The sequence below is a fragment of the Alosa pseudoharengus genome, unplaced genomic scaffold, assembly GCF_046254945.1.
Source record: "Alosa pseudoharengus isolate Yale_2024_CS ecotype anadromous, Long Island Sound unplaced genomic scaffold, YU_APseudo_1.1 YU_APseudo_1.1_scf_22, whole genome shotgun sequence".
In the NCBI taxonomy this organism is placed as follows: domain Eukaryota; kingdom Metazoa; phylum Chordata; class Actinopteri; order Clupeiformes; family Clupeidae; genus Alosa; species Alosa pseudoharengus.
The window spans coordinates 12,889,814-12,908,671 of NW_027468680.1; the positions used below are offsets into that span (position 1 = coordinate 12,889,814).

General features: G+C 48.3%; 1 protein-coding gene across 2 annotated transcripts in view; it reads right to left on the minus strand.

Annotated features, from left to right (window-relative positions):
• kiaa0586 (KIAA0586 ortholog) overlaps positions 1-18,858 on the minus strand; it is a 120,538-nt gene that overhangs the window by 35,097 nt on the left and 66,583 nt on the right. For both annotated transcript variants that reach the window (XM_076300598.1, XM_076300597.1), the window contains exons 20-29: positions 12,755-12,868; positions 9,221-9,405; positions 8,709-8,818; positions 7,170-7,363; positions 6,472-6,634; positions 5,845-6,040; positions 3,138-3,397; positions 2,577-2,653; positions 2,057-2,179; positions 1,393-1,552 (exon numbers count right to left, since the gene is read on the minus strand). In XM_076300598.1, coding sequence (XP_076156713.1) covers positions 1,393-1,552; positions 2,057-2,179; positions 2,577-2,653; positions 3,138-3,397; positions 5,845-6,040; positions 6,472-6,634; positions 7,170-7,363; positions 8,709-8,818; positions 9,221-9,405; positions 12,755-12,868 — 1,582 coding nt within the window. The remainder of the gene's footprint in view (positions 1-1,392; positions 1,553-2,056; positions 2,180-2,576; positions 2,654-3,137; positions 3,398-5,844; positions 6,041-6,471; positions 6,635-7,169; positions 7,364-8,708; positions 8,819-9,220; positions 9,406-12,754; positions 12,869-18,858) is intronic.

An 18,858-nucleotide genomic window follows, 5' to 3' on the forward strand; every position in this document is an offset into this window, starting at 1 on the left:
CAAATGCAACAAATCTGACATGGCGGATACTACAGATGTATGGAGACCCCCACTGTGCACTGTAATTCTAAAGACACAAATAAACCAACACTAGACACACAAATAAAAAAGAATCACCAACAAAAAAAAGAGACCTGCCATTGAAGACCTACTTCCTGCCTCCACCCTCTTCCTGTTCTCTTCCCCACCCATCTCTGCTCTTCCTCCTCCACCTCCAAGTCCTCCCACTGATGGAGAATCCAGAGCAAAAATGGGCCCGACGTCCCTTCTGAGCGCGCTCCTAGCTTGGCTGTCTCTGCTCTCACCACCAGGCCACAACACAAACATCTCCACAGCCCAGGACGCCACTCCGTCACCCCCTTCCTTGCGCTCCGCTTCCCCATCTTTCATCCACCCTCTCCCCCCCAGGTTTCTCTCACTCTCTGTGCGGGCTGTGGGGTTTGGGGGAGTGTGGAGACCACCTGAGAGAGAGAGGCTCTAGCCCTGCCCTAGCACGCCCTCATCCCTCATGCTGGGAGGGTTAGAGCTGCCACTGAACGTCAGGTGGGTGTCGTGTGGGGGAGAAAGGATTGAGGGCACAGGGGTGTGTGTGGTGGAGAGGGGGTATGGTGGTGTGTTGCAATCTGAATCTATTCAGTTTGTGTGTATGTGTGGTGTCTATATACTACATCTAAGTGAATTGATGTGTAAGTGTGTGTGGTGTGTGAAGTTATGTGTGTCATAAATATTAGAATTCTACCCTACAGAAGAAGATGGTCTTGTGATCCTGTACCTTCACATAGTTGTGCATTTTGGCATTATACACTGATGAAAAACAGACCAAATGCCTCACATTCCCCCTTCTGTGTGAGTTGGCCACGCTTCACGCCATGAGATCGAAATTCACCATCCGTCACCAGCTTAGTACACAATATCAGCTTGATTTACTGCTGACGCCAAGCACATTGACTAAACACACACACACACACACACACACACACACCACAATAAGCCAGTCTGACTCGCTGTTCACGACTGACGTGCTGGTGTCTCTGGAGATAATGACAGCATGGTGATGATGGATCAGATAACTGATTGAACAGAACTTTCAGTAATGGCTGACCGAACCAAGTAGATCACAACTGGACAGCACTGCGTGGACTTCATGTGGACTTTCAGGAGGGTGCTGGGTGTCCATGACTAGTCTCTTGAGTATATCCAGACTCTATCAACTGAATTCCTAACAGGATATATCATGTATACACATATAAGATGTATATGGTGACATGAGAGTATTTAACAGAACACCTGCATATATATATATATATATATATATATGTGTGTGTGTGTGTGTGTGTGTGTGTGTGTGTGTGTGTGTGTAGTACACATGAGCTTGAGAGGGGGGTTGTATACCTGCTTCTGTGAGCTGTCCAGGTGACGTGAGTGTTACTCTGTGCGTGTGTGAGGGCTCCAGGAGTGAGTGGCCACTCATCATGCTCTCTCCCTCTGCGGGCAGTAGGGGTCTCTGTCCTTCACTGACCTCACCCGCACTGCTGCCCTCCTCCCAGGACCTCTGACACACACAAAAAGATGCACACACATACACGCACACACACACACGCACATAGCGCACACACACACACGATTAGGCCTGGGCAGAGCACAGTGATTGGCATGAACCTTCCAACCCTACAGTATCTTGGTTACAAAGCTCTTCAGTTTGTATATCCAAGGTTACAGTTATAAGAAGAGACAATTCCTAGCTAGAGTGCTAGTGCCCCCTGGTGGTCATGTCTACAATTTATAAGATATTGAGACCATGTTGAAACAAAGATACTTCTATACACAGCAAATCACCACAACAGAAGCCTTTTTCTTTCCGTGGGATGTTAACAAATGCCATGGTAAAACACAATGGGCATACAAATGTTAAACACCATTAAATACCCATTAAACACCACATAAATACCACCAGCACAACATCTACCCGCGTCTAGATATGTGTTTAGACATGTGATCTAAGCTCACAGCCAGGTCATAGACATGGTCAGGTTCTGGAGTGGGAGTGAGCCATTACCTCAGCAGGCTGCTGTGTGACCGGGCCCCGGTCCATACGAGCCAGCAGAGCCAGGATTGGGTCGTGCTGAGACCGTGGGTGTGGTCTCAGGACCACCTGACCTTCACTAGGCGGGTCATAGTCCTGAGACACAACAGACATATAGAGAAAACCATCCATTTAAGTCACAATAGCATCAGTCACACTTCTGTCAGTAGATCTGTGACAAACAATCAACCCATAGCCCATAACATAGTGATATAATGCTATGTTATAGTTTAAGAAATAATCCGTCATGGTTATAGAGGACAGATTTTGACCCAAAGAGCGTAAGAAATACATTGCTTGGGTATGTCCTGACTTTTAGGGCATACCAAATCCACAATGGTAAAGACCTGACAAAACTATTGACAACCGAAGATAAAATTATAGTACTACATTATAGTACATTAGTACATTACAGTATCATCATACCACAGTTAACAATTTTATATCAACATCAAATTAGATTGTCATGATTCGACATGACAGGGATGCTCACCATGTCCTGAACACCCAGGAGAGAGCTGGAGAGACTGGCGTTCAGGTTGGGTAAAATCAGACCCTCCTCCTCCAGAGCTGTGAATGATGAAAGTCCAGTGAGAACAGTGTAACTGATCTACTCCAATGACCTCTTACATGCTACTGTCCTCACAGCAGAGGCGTGTTCACCTCGACAAATTGAGTCAAACTGGATTTCTTTGAACTTTTAAAGCAAGAAGTTGTAAGGCACCTGACTTAGCGCAAAATATGTACCCTGTAAGTTGAACACTGACAAAAAGGGGAATTAAGTGTATGGTAAGTGCAACTTTAGTTGCATGTTCAGTTTTTGCATCTACATGTATGAGTGGCTGTATTATACACATCCTGAGCACTTTCAACCACAGCTATGAAGCAGTAGTTATGCTAGTTATACAGACAATGAATATACTGTGACTAAATATATGGGTTAAGGTGAACTATGCTAGCACATCTGGCATACTGTACTGGTATGTGTCTGTATGTACCAGTTTGTGCTTCAACATAATGTATACCGGTACATACATACTATAAATGCAAATACCTCTGGCTGCTGCCATGTGGCTGTAACTGAGCAGCAGCTCCCCCTCAGAGATGTGTCTGGCGACGGCCTCCGTCTCCGTTAGCGAGCCGCCGGAGCTGCTCTCCTCCGTGGAGGAGGGAGAGAGAGGACTAGCAGGAGCAGGAGGAGGAGGAGGAGGAGGAGAGGGCTCCCTCACTACAGTGGCAGCAGCAGCAGCAGGTTTGGCAGAAGGAGGAGGAGATGGGAGGATGGCCTCCTCTTCTCTGGCCACGGACATGATACTGCAAGAGAGAGGAGATGAAATGGACATGGTGTGTGAGAGAGACAGAAGGAGGGAAGGAGTAACCTGGCCCTACCAGACTCTCGTACATTTCATAATGTACAGAGAGTCTGGCCACTTTCCATTGCCAAGCGTTAACTTCCTTGAAGGCGAGTAGTGTACTCTGTTGAAGTTTAAAACTATTGGATCTGCCCAGAGCCACTTTGGATCTGCCATAACCAATCGCTAACGTTTGGTCGTGACGTATGTCTGGCTCAAACTACCGCACGACCTCAACGTCATCGTTCTCAGCCACTCCCTCTGTTCGCTGATTGGACCTGCAGATTTTTGCAGGAGAAAACCCGTGAATATAATGACGTACTGAAGGGAAAATTGAGCAGAAGTATAAGTAAGGAAAAGTATATATACTCTTTTGATCCCGTGAAGGAAATTTGGTCTCTGCATTTATCCCAATCCGTGAATAAGTGAAACACACTAAGCACACATTGAACAGTGAGGTGAAGCACACACTAATCCCGGCACAGTGAGCTGCCTGCCACAACAGCGGCGCTCGGGGAGCAGTGGGGGATTAGGTGCCTTGCTTAAGGGCACCTAACCCTCCGGTTACAAGTCCGAAGCGCTAACCAGTAGGCCACAGCTGGAGGCGAAGCCAGGCTAAGAAAAGGAGGTGAGAGGATAAGAAATCCATAAGAGGTGTGAAGGAAGGAAATGGGGGGACATGGGAGAAGAAAAGAGTGAATGTACGGTCAATAGGACCAATACGAATCACAACAATACTACTTCACAGCAGGGCTATTAAACCCAGGCCCACCAGGAGATGATCAACAATAGAACCCTTCTGGAGTGGGTTTCCTAATAATGGTGTCTGATTTTTCTAAGACTTGAAAAGTATCCCTTACTAAAGCTGTTTACGTTCAGCCAAAGATTTCACAGAGCAGGAACGAATGACCTTGCTCGAAAACATCAGCGCTGTCACTGGGCCCAATCTCAGAGAGCAGTTTAATCTGGACCAAATGATTAAACTACAATATCAGAGCCTGATCCAGGGCCTGTACAGGACCAGTGCTCAGCCACTGACAGGATGGCTCCATACACTAAGACCTGACTGACTGTGCCTGTGTCTCTGTGTTTGGAGAATCTGAGTGCGTTGCTCTCGAACGTCTTTTTAAAACCAATCGGATGGGTATGACCTGCGCTCTAGCCCCTCGGAGATCACAGAGCAGGATCGCTGGACCAGTAGCAGGCCCTGGGTCTGGGTCTGAGTCCTAAAAAAGGACTCTGGGTGTGTTGCTCTTGAACGTCTTTTCAAAGCCATTGCTGTGTTTTCCCTGTGTTTTTCTCTGTGTTTCCTCTGTTGCTACACGTACGGGTCATAGATAACATAACACATAACTTGCATTCCACTCCGATGGTGTGCGTCATTTCAACCATCAACCATGAATCAGAGAGTGACTGAAGCGTGACTGAAGTGCTTTTGATCACCATCACTCACGCATATCCTCACCACCATCTCCACTTCCAAACACTGCCCACACATGTATGCTAAGTTACTAGAAATCGCTTCCTATGTCTCTCATTCAATGGCCTTATATCTGGACAGCCCTGTTACTGACTGTATATGCCATTTCAGATGAAAGGAGCAAGTGAAAAAGAGATGTATGGTGAGGGTGAGATCAGACATGTTAGATGCAATTTAATGTTCTACATTTTAAAAGGCGAGACCCATAGCACTAGCTCACTCATGTTTCTTCCTATCTATTTGGCAAGGCAGGCCTTACGCAAGACTGTCTATCGATTACTCCCCAGCGTGTCCCCTTCAGATATTACTCATGTCAAAACATGTTCTCAGCTGATGCAGCTTTGATCTGTGCACCAGAGCGAGAAGCCCCGCGTCTGGTCAACTGAGACGGTGTCGATCAATAATAGGTTGTTTGCTCAAAACGCTCATTTGAATGCACACCACGCTTTTTACAGAAAATATAAATATTTGAACCTCAGAAGAAATGTGGTTCAAAACTATAAGCAGTTCACTGGAGCAACAGCAGGGGGAGCTGTGGTTCCAAATAACAATTTCACTGCTCTGCAATGTCTCTGCCATCTGTTGGCATTCATTCCTTGCTTGATTACCAATCACAGATCATGGAAGAGGTGGTCATTTAATGCAAGAGACTGTGGCTCGTCTGGTTGAGGAAGGCGCAAACAGCACCATGATCATCCTGACTCCAAGGGAGCACACGTCGGCTACTAATGACAGTGTGTACATCTGTACTTTGAGTCACTTTGGATAAAAACATCCAAATTTAATGTGCATAAATGTAAGTGAACTACAAGACAACACAGTTGGACTGAACTGTCTCTGTTATACATTTTTGGGCAGACTCTCCAAACGAAGGTGAGGGTGTGTGTGTGTGTGTATGTGTGTGTGTGTGTCTGAGGCCTGTCACTCACACTGGGGTCGGCTGCGCTGGCTCCTCCTTCTCGCTGTGAGGCTGCTCCTCTTTGAGCGGGAGCTCGGCATCTCCCCAGGGGTTGTTGCGCAGGCTGGCCAGCTCGGGGGCGGGTGGGGGTGGAGATGGCGTGGTCACTCGCGGCGGCGACTGGACAGGGGTTGTGGTGGGTGTGGCAACTGGAGGCTGTTCTGCTTCTGAAGCATTGACCCAAACAGCAAAAATATGGAGTACATGATTTTTAGAGTCAATTACAAGCTCTTATTTTTTCTGTTGAAACATATCATCTGTCTAACACTGCAATCTTTTGAGATTGTAATGCTGTTAGCATACAAAGCAGCATGGATGAACAAAAACAATAACAATGGCTCTCTAATGAGACAGGAATCCCACATCATCATCTACAGCTCTTCCACTTGGCAGCCAGAGTTGTAAACGTAAATGGTATGAAAACTCAGGCCTTGTAGGCTAACAAGTCATGTGGCTTCACGTGTTATGCTATGGTGTAGGACATCAATTACGCTATATGTACACAGTACTTGTACACTGAGGTGATGGTGTGTGTGTGTGTGTGTGTGTGTGTGTGTGTGTGTGTGTGTGTATATATATGCCAGTGTGCCCATCTAACCTGCAGCGGTGAGCTGGGGTTCAGACTCTCGGGGTGTCTGCTCCGGGGAGCTCTGCTCCGATGCGTGGGGTGTGTCCAGAGGGGACTGGGTGTGACTGCGGGATAGGGGGCTCCGTCTCACGCTGGGCTCTGGAGTGGGCACAGGGGTGGGCACCACAGCCTCCTGAAAGAGACAGAACTACATGGTGAATATGTGTGCTGCTGTCAATAACCACAACTATGTACGACTAAATATACAACGAATCATCTCTGAACATACAGGTTAACTGATTTGCTTCGTTCATCTATGATTCTATGAAAATGACTTATACAGTTTATACAGTACAGACATATACAGTTTTGGTACTGAGGTAGTAATACTTGAAATAATTTCATCATATGTCATAAAAACGCAACAATAAGGTCTAGAAATTTCTCCAAGAAAAACTATGGCTAATCATAGCAGCTCATAAACAGAAGGACTGATAACACCTGCAGCATCTTTTGATATGTAGGTCATAATTTTGGATGGAGCCATCTGCTAGGGAAACAAATGCTATTTTGCTAAAGTGTGTGTGTGTGTGCACGCGTGTGTGCGTGCGTGCGTGTGTGCGTGCGTGTGTGCGCATGTGTATGTGTGCGTGCGTGTGTGTGTGTGTATGTGTGCGTGCGTGTGTGTGTGTGTGTGTATGTGTGTGTGTGTGTGTGTATGTGTGTACCTCTGGTGCCACTGGCTGTTGCCGAGCGCTGGGAGCTATGGACTCTGGGGTGTGTGCGTGCGCCTCCCTCTCTCCCAGCATGCTGGAGACGACCTCAGCCAGCGTCTCCTCCACATAGTGCCTGAGCACAGCCGGGGCCACTGGCCTGCCGTCGTCCAGAAAGAGCTGAAGGCCCAGTGCACTGGCCACCGCCCCTGTCAGAGAGATGGACACAATAACATCAGCACGCAAAGCTCAGGATGAACTCTCTGCTGCAATGGAGGAGTATGGTTCACTCACACACTTATTCAAAATCCAATACTAACTTTCAACTGCATGGAATGAGACTATTACTTTCGCGCACACTCAAAGCTCATCATTAATCTGCAATGGATGAACTCCTCTGCAAGAGAGGAGACCTTGACGTTCTCACTCACTCATTTAAAACTCGTCATAAAGTCTCATCATTACTAGCGAGAGAGAGGCGAGCGACAGAATTGTGTTGTGTCATGTGTCACTACACAAAACACAGGGGTTTGTGCTACACAGCTCAGCACGCCATTCTTTCACTGTGGCAAAAAGCAAACAAGAGAGTTTTGGAGGCTTCTGAGGGCATCCAGATTTAGCAGAAGTAACGAGATGCAAGTTGTTTAAAAGCGGAAGAGACAGAGACAAGGGATCAAAGAGTAGAGTAGAGGGGAGAGAAAGAGAGAAAGAGAGATTGAAAAGTGAAAAAGAGAAAAGTGCTGACAGTGACCCGCTGGCTTGATCTCAGACTTGTAGCCTCCTCGGCAAATGTGATACGCCATTGATCTTTCTATTACGCGGCGCAGAGGAGGGAAAAAAAGAGAGAGGGAAAAGAAAAAAAAGAGAGAGAGAGAGAGAGTGTGGATTAATGGGCCGGTGACTGTGCACAGCCTCCATTATGGCTCCGGAGCCCTCAGATCCATCACGGCGCAGCGCGATCAGGGCTTAATGAGGAAACTGCAACCCCCAGTCCCGCTGACACGTCTGACAGAGCAGTGCTGGCATGGGCAGAATTAACTATGAGTCAATAGTTCAGAGAGAAGGGGGAGCAGCTAGCGGGTGCGCCTGGCCCTCTCTCTCTCTCTCTCTCTCTCTCTTTCTCCCCCCCCCTATCTCTGCGTGACCCCCCTCCTCATTAAGAGCCAAACTCAATTTAATAATCTTGTAGAGTCAGAAGGGGACATGTGTTTGTGCGTGCCATGTGTGTGTTGGGGATCAGCCATTACGGCTGAACTTCTGCTGAAGTCATAAATCTTTCCTGTGTCTCAACTGACAGAAATTGTTGCCAGAAAGGCAACAAGCCCAAAGCCGCTGCAAAAATAAACAAATAAAATAAATACATCTAAATAGAAGAAAGTATATTAAGTCTTTATTAAATGTGTTCTTCTGTTGTGTTCTTCTGTTGTGCACGAATGTCTGCTAAATGACTGACCAATAGTTCTTTGTGTCTGGACTGCAGACTTGTGTCTGTTCAACTGATGAGAGACCCATGTCAGTGCAGTTATGTCAGCACCGGCCACCTGCCCAGCTCACCTGTTTCTGACGCCTCGCTCTCAGCAGGCTCTGGCTGGTCGGTTGGGTCACCTTGGGCTCGCCGGGCAAACATCTCAGTAATGACGCGGGCCATCACCTGTTGCTCAACCCTGTGGACAACAGCGAAATGCGTGTGAGATATACAGTGGTGTGTATGCATGTACATGAGCGTGGGTGTGCTTGCTTGCATGAGTATGTGTCTGTGTATGTCACAAAAACCTTTGATAAATTATGTTATATATATATATATATATATATATGAATTATTCTAACTAGCTATATTAACCTAGCATGATAAAAATGGCAAAACAGAGTACAGTGCATAGTAGAGAGCAGTTTCAGTAGAACGGTATGTGCTATTCTGACAGAACATTCATGACAGCTATGTCTATAAGAGAAACTGAGACCTTGGTAGTTTATGCACATCGGAAGAGTAGGTTAAGCATGTGCCTATATGTTTATGATTATGTTATGCTCGTGGTGCATTGACGGCAAAGTGAATTCGCCCTCACCAGTCGACTAGACGGTTCTCTATGCTCTCCCGCTGGTGTATGGTGGCAAGGATCGGTGCGGTGAGCGGGAGCGGCTGAGGAGGGATGGGGGGGAAGGCGGGTCCATGGTAGAGAGGCGCTCCAGAAGTCGCCTGGCCTTCCAGCTCAATGGGAGCAACCGGTAGGACAGCATCCTCGTCAAGCTCCTAAGGGGATTTGGACATTACAATAGCACTAACTTTATTATAGACCCTTTTAAGAGAGTTCCATTAACAGCATCATAGTTGTTCCCACAAGGCTTCGTTTTAACATTCCATATGTTATCTTAATGCAGAGGAAGTAGATTGGGAACAAAATAGAATGTTCATACATTGTTTTTGTTTTTCTTGTTGAAAGGGTCTATACTGTTTAAAGACATCGTCACAGTCTTAGGTCCAACTTTTAAATGTCAAGTCAACACCACACATTTTTCCGTTTGCATTTGGGATGCATTTAAGCTTCGTCTTGCTCACGAGAGAGAGGAGGGGGGGAAAAAATGAACAAAAGTGCGAGTCGCATCCGCACGCCTGTGGAGGTTGAATCACTTGACCGAGAGACACTGCTGCACCAAAGCGGCCGGGCATCTGTTTCTCCCATCCGAGCGCATTAGAGGAGGAACCGCCGTACAGCACTCTTATTGCCAACATCTGGCATGGCCAGGCCTCGCCGCCACCGGGAGTTACTTTCGTACAGTCAGGGGGGGGTGGACTGGGGGGTGGTGGGAGAGAAGAAAAGAGGATTTGTTATTGAAAATCCACCCTCCTCCTCCTCCTCCTCCTCCTCCTCCTCCTCCCCCACCGCCGAGCGTCTTCACCCGCCCTGCTCGCTCCGCTCTCTGGCTCCTGGTTTGCATTACTTGCAGATTCCTTTGGCAGCCAGACAGGGAGGCTTGTGTCAGTGCCGAGTTTATTGTCTTAATTCCAACGGCTGTTTTTCAGAGAGAAGGGGGTGGGGGGGGGGCAGTGCTGATGGGGTGGGACACGGAGAAGAGAGCGAGAGTGTGTGTGTGTGTGTGTGTGTGTATGCGTGCATGTGTGTGTGAGAGAGAAGAAATCAGAAACATAAAACAAGAGAGAGAACAGCAGCAAAGGGCGGGTGGTGGCGGTGGTGGAGTTGAGGTGTAGGAATGAGACGAGCAAGAGAGAAAACGAGAAGGGCAGTGGGTGGAGAAAGCATCCGCCTTGCTCTGGCAGAATGAGGCTCTTCTTTTTTTTATCTCGTTTTGAAGTTTTACTGCCTTGTCGGAGGCATTTTTGGTAAAGCGGGGGCCCGAGACATTACAGAGGGGGTGGCGGGGTGCGGAGCAGCGCAAGTCAAGGGCGCTGGCAGCGGGGCAGACCTACGTCAGCCTCCACACTGCTCAGCTAAAGGATTTCTGGCAAAAACGCCAGCTGGATGGGCTGAGATTGCCGCATCCTTCAGCTGGTGGATGGAGAGAACTTAAGGAATGAGTAAAGGGAAAAAATGCATAATTGGAGAGGGAGAGAAAGAGAGGGAGAAAGAGGAAAATACGAAGAGTAGTTAATTGGAGGCAATCCTCCAATTTATGGCATTTGGCCTCTAAAATGTTTTACCAGCTTTTGTGGTGTTTGGAAATGTTGACGCTGCTGGAATAATATTTTCTTGATCCTAATTGCCGTGCTAACAATTAAAAGACAAAGGGGTTTATATAACAGCGCTGTTGGCTAGACAAGGAGGCTTGTATCAACTCTTTGTATTTCTGCCAGAAGCACTAGGAAAATAAAAACAAACATCCTTGATTAATTAAAAAAGAAATAAACCCAAAAGAATATTTTTTGGGCTGCATTACCTGCTTATTCAGATATCAATATGTTCTATAACTATTGGAAATCTGATTGTGTGTGAACGGATGCGTACACTCACAAGACGTAGTTTTCTACCAAAGATTTCTGACACTCACTGAAAACAACTGACTTGCAGCATCAACAACTCCTTACTGCTTTGTCTTCAGTTAAAAAAAATAACCCACATTTGTAGTTCTCAACACAGCCAACAGGGGGCACTGTGGAACTGCTCAAACAGTACAGCAACTCCCGCCACCTCAAACCTTACAACCCTCTTTCAATTTGTCTCTTATAAAACCGATCGCTGTGCTCTCTTCCAAGTGAACCCTCCACCGCCTCCCACAAAAGCCAGTAAGAGCGAAACAATCCGCCATCCACCATCGCTTCCTCTCTACCAAGCCTTCAGGTCTAATGGCTGTGGGGGTGTCCAGGCGCTAACGTACGGTCTGACCTTGTGTGACTGAGCACAAGGCGTCGGGCTAATGTGCGGCCTGATGTTATTTACACTAACAGGCTTGCTAGTTAGTAATAAATATGGGAAGGGATGGCTGAGTGAAGTGTACCGTGTGAGAAGAATTCCTGAACAGCTTCGATCGCCGATCACCTCGTCAGGGAATTGCAATGAATTCTCACCTGGAGGTTGGCTGTGTGTAGGTGTATGGCCGTACATATTATTATGAGTCTGTGTGCCTGTGTGTGTATAGGTGTGTGTGTGTGAGTATACACAAGTATATATCTGTGTGTCTGTATGTAAGTATGTGTGTGCATATGAGTACAGGTCTGTGTGAATACCTAGTATCTGTGTAGGAGTTCTGCATACTGTATGTGTGTATGTGTATACAAGTATATATCTGTGTGTCTGTATGTACCCGTGTATGAGTTCTGTGTGTGTGTGTGTGTGTGTGTGTGTGTGTCTCTCTCTCTCTCTCTCTCTTCATCTCTCTCTCTTTCTTTCTCTATGTGTGTGTGTGTGTACAAGTATATATCTGTATGTACCTGTGTATGAGTTCTGTCTGCGTGTGTGTGTGTGTGTGTGTGTGTGTGTGTGTGTGTGTGTGTGTGTGTGTGTATGTGTATACACAAGTGTACCTGTGTATGAGGTCTGTGTGTGTGTGTTGATTGGGATGCAGTGGGGCACGTGATGATCCAACACAAAGAGCGAGCGCGGCGAGCACCGGAGATGATCCCCACCACCAGCCACACCCTTTCCTCCTCGAGCCCAATTAGCCCCGGCGCCCTAATGAGATTCCTGCAGCATGCTCCCCTCGCCTCCGTCTCCTCAGCCCGTCTCAGTTAATTATCAAACAGCAATGGATTCCCTCACCCCGTGGCTCAGGCAATCTAATTATGGGAACGTTCAGCGTTAATGTGTGATGTGTTAGTTTCTCTCTCTCTCTCTCACTCTCTCTCTCTCTCTCTCTCTCTCTCTCACTACCCCCCCACCACCCTTCCTATTCGTCTGCTTTTGCAGGTCTGTCCTTTTTTTCTGGGGCAAAAAACTTGAAATGTAAAACATGCAAATCAGCATGGAGAAGAGATTAAATGCCAGGTTGGGCCGCAGGAGTGGAGACACCTCCACACACACACACACACACACACACACACACACAAACACACACCTTCTGGCTCCAGGTACGGATTGTCAGCGTGACCTTTTCCACAGCCTGCTGCCACAGGACAGACCGGCAGCCCCTCGACACCAGAATCTTACCTGAGCGATGTCGGCCACCGCCAGGAAATTCGTCCCTGGAAACACGTCGTCGTCCTTCTCCTCGTCCTCCCTCCTCTCATCCTCCACTCGGAGCGGCTGTTTTCCCTCCGCCGTCTGAAAAAGACAAAGACGTTGGCATGGTGAGGGAAGTTGCCACGGAGTCTGTCAGGCTTTTTTACACGCCATGTATTGACATATACACAGATGAAAAGATGCTTTCATCAAAACAAACATCAAAATGGGCCGATGTACATCAGAAAAACGACACAGTTACAGACTTCTGAGTGTGTTACGAATCGAACATTGATCACAGCCGGGAGGGCTTATCTCCTCAATCGCTCACCCCCCCCCACCCCACCCCCGTTTGAAAGGAACGTGCGCGCGAGGAAAAGCAAATAGGAGCGGAGTGAAGGGGGACAATGTGACAGCGGGAGACATCCGCTCCACGCACCGAGCTTATAATCACTGTTTGCCGACGCTGATTGCATCCTGGAAAAAAAAAAAAGAAGAAAAACTATAACATGCCCATTTACGTTGCCCGCTACCCACAATGCACCCCTCCACGCACACACACGGCAAATGTTTGTCTTAAAATCAAGCACATCCTGTTGTCATTATCTTCATCTCAGACACAAGGCTTTATCAATATGTGTGTGTGTGTGTGTGTGTGTGTGTGTGTGTGTGTGTATGTGTGTGTGTGTGTGTGTGTGTGTGTGTGTATGTGTGTGTGTAGTGGTGGGGGGCCATAAATGGATCATCAGTCTCTGTCATTTCCTCTCTAAGGCAGAGGTAAGTGGATGTTGCAGATACCCAGATACCCTGGCGAGGCCACTGTGGACTGAAGGCAATAAAAGCCCTCTCCGGTGATATGATCGGTAGTGAGTTTAGAGGCTATGAAAAAAGTGTTCATATACTGTAGCTCAAAGAGATACGACTAACGCACCGCCATCCATGAGCTTGGCTTATGGGCTTGCCGAACAACCTGTGTGTATGTATGTATGAGAAGATGATTCAGCTTGGTAGATGCGAGAACATGGCCTCCAACACCTAAACGCCCACTGCCATACTGCCATAAGGAACTGGCAGGAGGTGGAGTAAGCAGTCACTATCTCACACACACAAACACATTCTTCTCATTTTAATGTGCATACTAGTTGTGCAGCTTTCTCGTGAGTGGAAGACTGTTACATATCATCACTACAAAAACATTATACGCTTTTCACCGGTCACACAGTTTCAAAAGCTATTCCCAGCGTTTCTTTGTTACAAATTTGTTAATCACATCCAACTCCAAGCATAGACGTTCCCCCTCTATTTATCACCGCCACCACTAACTAGCATTCAGCACGTGCCACAGATGCCAGATGCCAAATAACAGTATGCAAGAAGTTAGACAAATCCCCACTGCATTAGATGGAAAAGACTAGCTGTGTTTCCTCATGATAGTGGTGGCGTGTGTGTGTGTGTGTGTGTATGTGTGTGTGCAGGAGTGGAGGAATGGTACTTTATGCACCAGAGGGTGCATGTACACAGGGGTTCTAGAGTATGTGTGCAGTGGTGCTTGTTCATTCGCAGCATGTGTGCATGTACGAGATATGCTCTGTGAGTGTGTCTGTGCACACAAAAGACTGCGTCAAACTATGTGCTTGTAACTATGTGCATAAGTACAAGTGTATAAGTGTGTGTTTGCGTGTGTGTGTGTATGAATGATACCGTTAAAGTCTGTATGTGTGTGCATGCATACGTGCACAAAAGATGCATCAAACTATGTGCTTATAAGACTACCTGGGTTTATGTGTGTGCATGTACTGTATAGATGCATGTTTGTATGCCTTCGTCTGACACTGTTTCGGTGTGTGTGTGTGTGTGAGAGACAATTTCAGTCTGTACATGTATGTGTGTGCAGTGCATGCATTCATGCACAAAAAACTGAGACAAACTATGTGTTTATAAGACTACCTAGGTTTATGTGTATGCATGTGTGTAAAGTATAGATGCATGTATGCCTTCGTCTGAGACTGTTTCAGAGAGTGTGTGTGTGTGTGTGTGTGTGTGTGTGTGTGTGTGTGTGTTGAGACTGCGGCTGTGCTGCAGATACAGAGAGGACTGCAGGGCTGGCGCGCTCCACTGCTAGAAGACCTGAGGGGTGGCCTGCTGCAGTGGACCAGAGACGAGAAAGAGAGAAAGAGAGAGGGAGGGAGAGGGAAAGAGAGAGAGAGAGAGAGCGAAGCGAGGGATAGAAAGAGAGAGAGAGAGAGAGGGAGGGAGAGGGAAAGAGAGAGAGAGAGAGCGAAGCGAGGGATAGAAAGAGAGAGAGGCCATTCATTATTATTCCTCTCACATGTGGCACAGAGATAGAGGGATGGCACGAGGGAGCAAAGAGAGAGGAGGAGGAGGAGGAGAGGGAGAGGTGAAAAAAAGACATGGAGCAACAGAGCAGGTCAATACCAATTCACTGCCACAGAGTATAGGAGGGTAGGAGGAGGAGGAGAGAGAAAAGAGCATTGTCTGCTTGCTGTCCCCTCATAAACACATTGAAACCAAAGCAATGAACTCATTCTGTGTGTGTGTGTGTGTAAGGGACTCTTCTTTGATCCCATATCAAGCACACTGTTCACTCACTGGCATATAGTACACCAAACACTTAATTTTCCAACTGCGCCTTCTGTTACGACTGGGCAGTGCCAGCTATGACCACATACACACACACACACACACACACACACACACACACACACACACACACACACACACACACACACACAGGGTCTCCACTCCTTCTCCATTCCCTCCATCTCTGGTTCCCAAAAGCGCATTCTTCCACAGACTGGCTGGTGAGTCTTTCTGACGCCGCCCCTGCTGTCGGTGCTGGGTGCCGGGGGGAAGGGGCGGAGGCGGTGGGCGAGCGGGTGGGTGGGTTGCTCGCTCGAGGTCTCAGACAGATCAGATGGCGCTCCAGAGCAGCTGGCCGAAGACTGGCAGTGCCAGTGCCAGCGCTCTCTCGCTCGTCTAGATTGGCGGCCACGCCAGTCAGATGACTCACGCGCGCTGCCAGACGGCATGACGACTAGCCTAGTCGAGGGGGCTGGCGAGGTTGAATGCATGTGTGTGTGTGTGTATGTATGTATGTGTGTGTGTGTGTGTGTGTGTAAGAGAGTGTGTGAACATTGCTCAAAGCAGGTTTACCACACACCCACACACACACCCACACCCACAAACATCAACTCCATCCTAATGCCCCCTCCCCCTTCCCATCGAGCTCTGCGAGGTCCACGCTGAGGTCCTGTCAGCCTCGGGGCCAAGCCTGGAAACAGTGCAACTCCGCTGGGCTGGGAGTGCGTCCATCAAACCCCACCGCTACCAGCCACCCTCCAGCAAACCACCACCACCACATTCACCCTGCTGCCACCTCTATTTATCTCCTCCACCAGCACCACTTCAGCACTTCTCCACGCTCCCTGACATTCACCAACTCCTTCACTCCTCACCCCATCTCTCTCTCTCTCTCTCTCTCTCTCGTGCTGTCATTCTCCACAACAATGGCAGTTGGAAGGGATGGGTGAGGAAAAAGTGTGCGTGTGTGTGTGTGTGTGTGTGTGTGTGTGTGTGTGTGTGTGTGTGTGTGCACTGACAGCCTGACTGTGGTGGCTGTGAAGCGTTGTGGGTTTGGACGAGCGGCGAGCGGCGAGCCTGGGGAGGAAAGTGTCCGCCTCCGCGCTGCAGCACCACTCGACCCTCTCCTCTCCTCCTCTCTTTTCCTCCTCTCCTCTCTTCGGCACTGCACACCGCTGGAGCACCACCCATCCCTGCCCCCAGGCTCCGGCGCCTGTCTAGACCACACACACACACACACACACACACACACACACACACCAACACACAATCCACCCGCAGCTACCATCCATCTCCGGAGCCAAATCACAAGACGCAGTGACGGGAAATAAATAAAGTAATGAAAATGTCTGCGCTTCTATTGTGTGCTCGTCTCCACGTTCTGCCCTCGATAGACAAAGCATTAGCTGCTGCCCCAACCCACATCATGTTGTGCAGCCCGGGCGCTGTCAGAGGAATATGCTATTGACATAAGAAGACAATAGCCGCAGCAAGATGGAATCTGTGTCTGTTGAGTAGGAGAGAGAGAGGGGGAGAGACTGTGGAGAAATGTGTTGGCTGCTCTCCCTCGTGTGTGTGTGTGTGTGTGTGTGTGTGTGTGTGTGTGTGTTTGGCTGCGCCCCTGTTTTGAAATATGTGTTACTGTATCAGGGGAGGCTGGAGTTGGAGAGAAGGGGTATGCTGCAGTGGCAACATAGAGTAAAGAGAGGCTTTGTCCTCTTCCTCTCTTTCTTTTCAGTCTCCCTCGCTTTCTCTCCTCCGTGCGTGACCCCCCTCTCTCAGTCTGCGAAAGTGCAGAGTGTCCAGATTGTGAACCCGCATGCGTTGCCAGGCAACCAGATGTGACAGACTGGAACTTGCAGTGGTGTGTGTGTGTGTGTGTGTGTGAGGGAGAGTGTGAGAGCCTATTTTTCTCTGCTGAGAAGAAGCCTTTGAGTAACAATGCACATTCATGTCGAAGTCATATCCCTCCCAATCACTGCATATTGTAATCTGTAACATACCGGTACATTCATGAGCTAATCTGCTCCCAGGACAGCAGGAGCCCCATGCGGATTCACATGTTCACACAATCATCAGTGTCCTGACATTATACAGTACATATGGAGGGCAATAGACCCTCCCCCATGCCGCTCTCTCTCAGACATAAACACACACACACACACATACACACAGATGAACACACAGATACGCACACATTTGCAAACAAAGACACACACACACACACGCCAGACTAATCAGACTAATACAGATGCCCTAACCCAGTGGAAGCAGGGGTGTTTCTAAGCCCATGTGGCCCTGCTGCTGCCGTAGCCTCCTCTCTCTCTCTCTCTGGGCGTCTGGAGGAGAGCCAGACTCCAGCGCTCCAGCAGCCATCCACAGACTGCACAGGCTCCAGCTGCAGCTGCTCCCAACATAGCCCTCAACAGCTGCTGCCGCCGCCGCCATGCTAACTTCAGCTCACACACACACACACACACACACACACACACACACACACACAGAGAGAGAGTTGCCAAACACACAGACACATTCCTCCTTTCTTTCTTGCACAGACATAATCTTTCTCTCTTACACACAAACTAACACATTCTTTCCTTCTATCTCTCCCTCACACCCACACCGACTCCAGACCCCATGTCCTATATGAGACAAAGAAAAAAAAAAAAAAAAACACAAGAACACAGACACGTCCAGTCATGGCCACTGATGGTGCGTCCACTCCACGCAGCATGATCACACAAAGAGTGCTGTGGAACATGAGCAGGGGGCGCCGGAGCAGACGCGGCAGAGAGCGAGGGGCTGGTGCTGGGACTTCCCCTCCGTCTCCATCCACCCCGTCCCTACGCCTCTCCAGTGACACGCATGGATCTCCTTACATGCCGCTCTCTTTCTCTCTCTCTGTGTCTCTTTCTCTGTCTCTTTCTCTCTGTGTGTCTCTCTCTCTCTCTCTCTCTCTGTGTGTCTCTCTCTCTCTCTCTCTCTCTGTGTGTCTCTCTCTCTCAATGCAGTATTGTTCCAGAGCTGTGGACTCAGCAGACGTGTAGGCTTTAGAGTAACGAAAGACAAAAAGGTGGAGGGAGGGAGATATAGAGAGAGAAAGAGATAGAGAGAGAAAGAAAGAGAGAGAGAGGGAGAGAGAGAGAGAGAGAGAGAGAGAAAGAGAAGTGGTGCCCATTAAGAACAAAGGAAGCGACAGGAAGAGAGAAGACGAGATCGGAAGTCAGAGAGAGATAGAGGGAGACAGAGAGAGAGATAGAGACAGAGAGAAGAGAGAGAGAGAGAGAGAGAGAGAGAGAGAGAGAGAGAAAAGAGAGGCCGCAGGAGAGAAGACAGGATGGCGAGCCCTGTCTGAATAATGACTGCCAGATTGATCGCATTTGGAAGGCTGGGTCACTTGCCGCATGATATTTGCCTCATTATGGAAATGCAGCCTCTGTCTGTGGGGGCCCATTTGCATCCGAACAATACAACATGGACGCTCCCCCCAA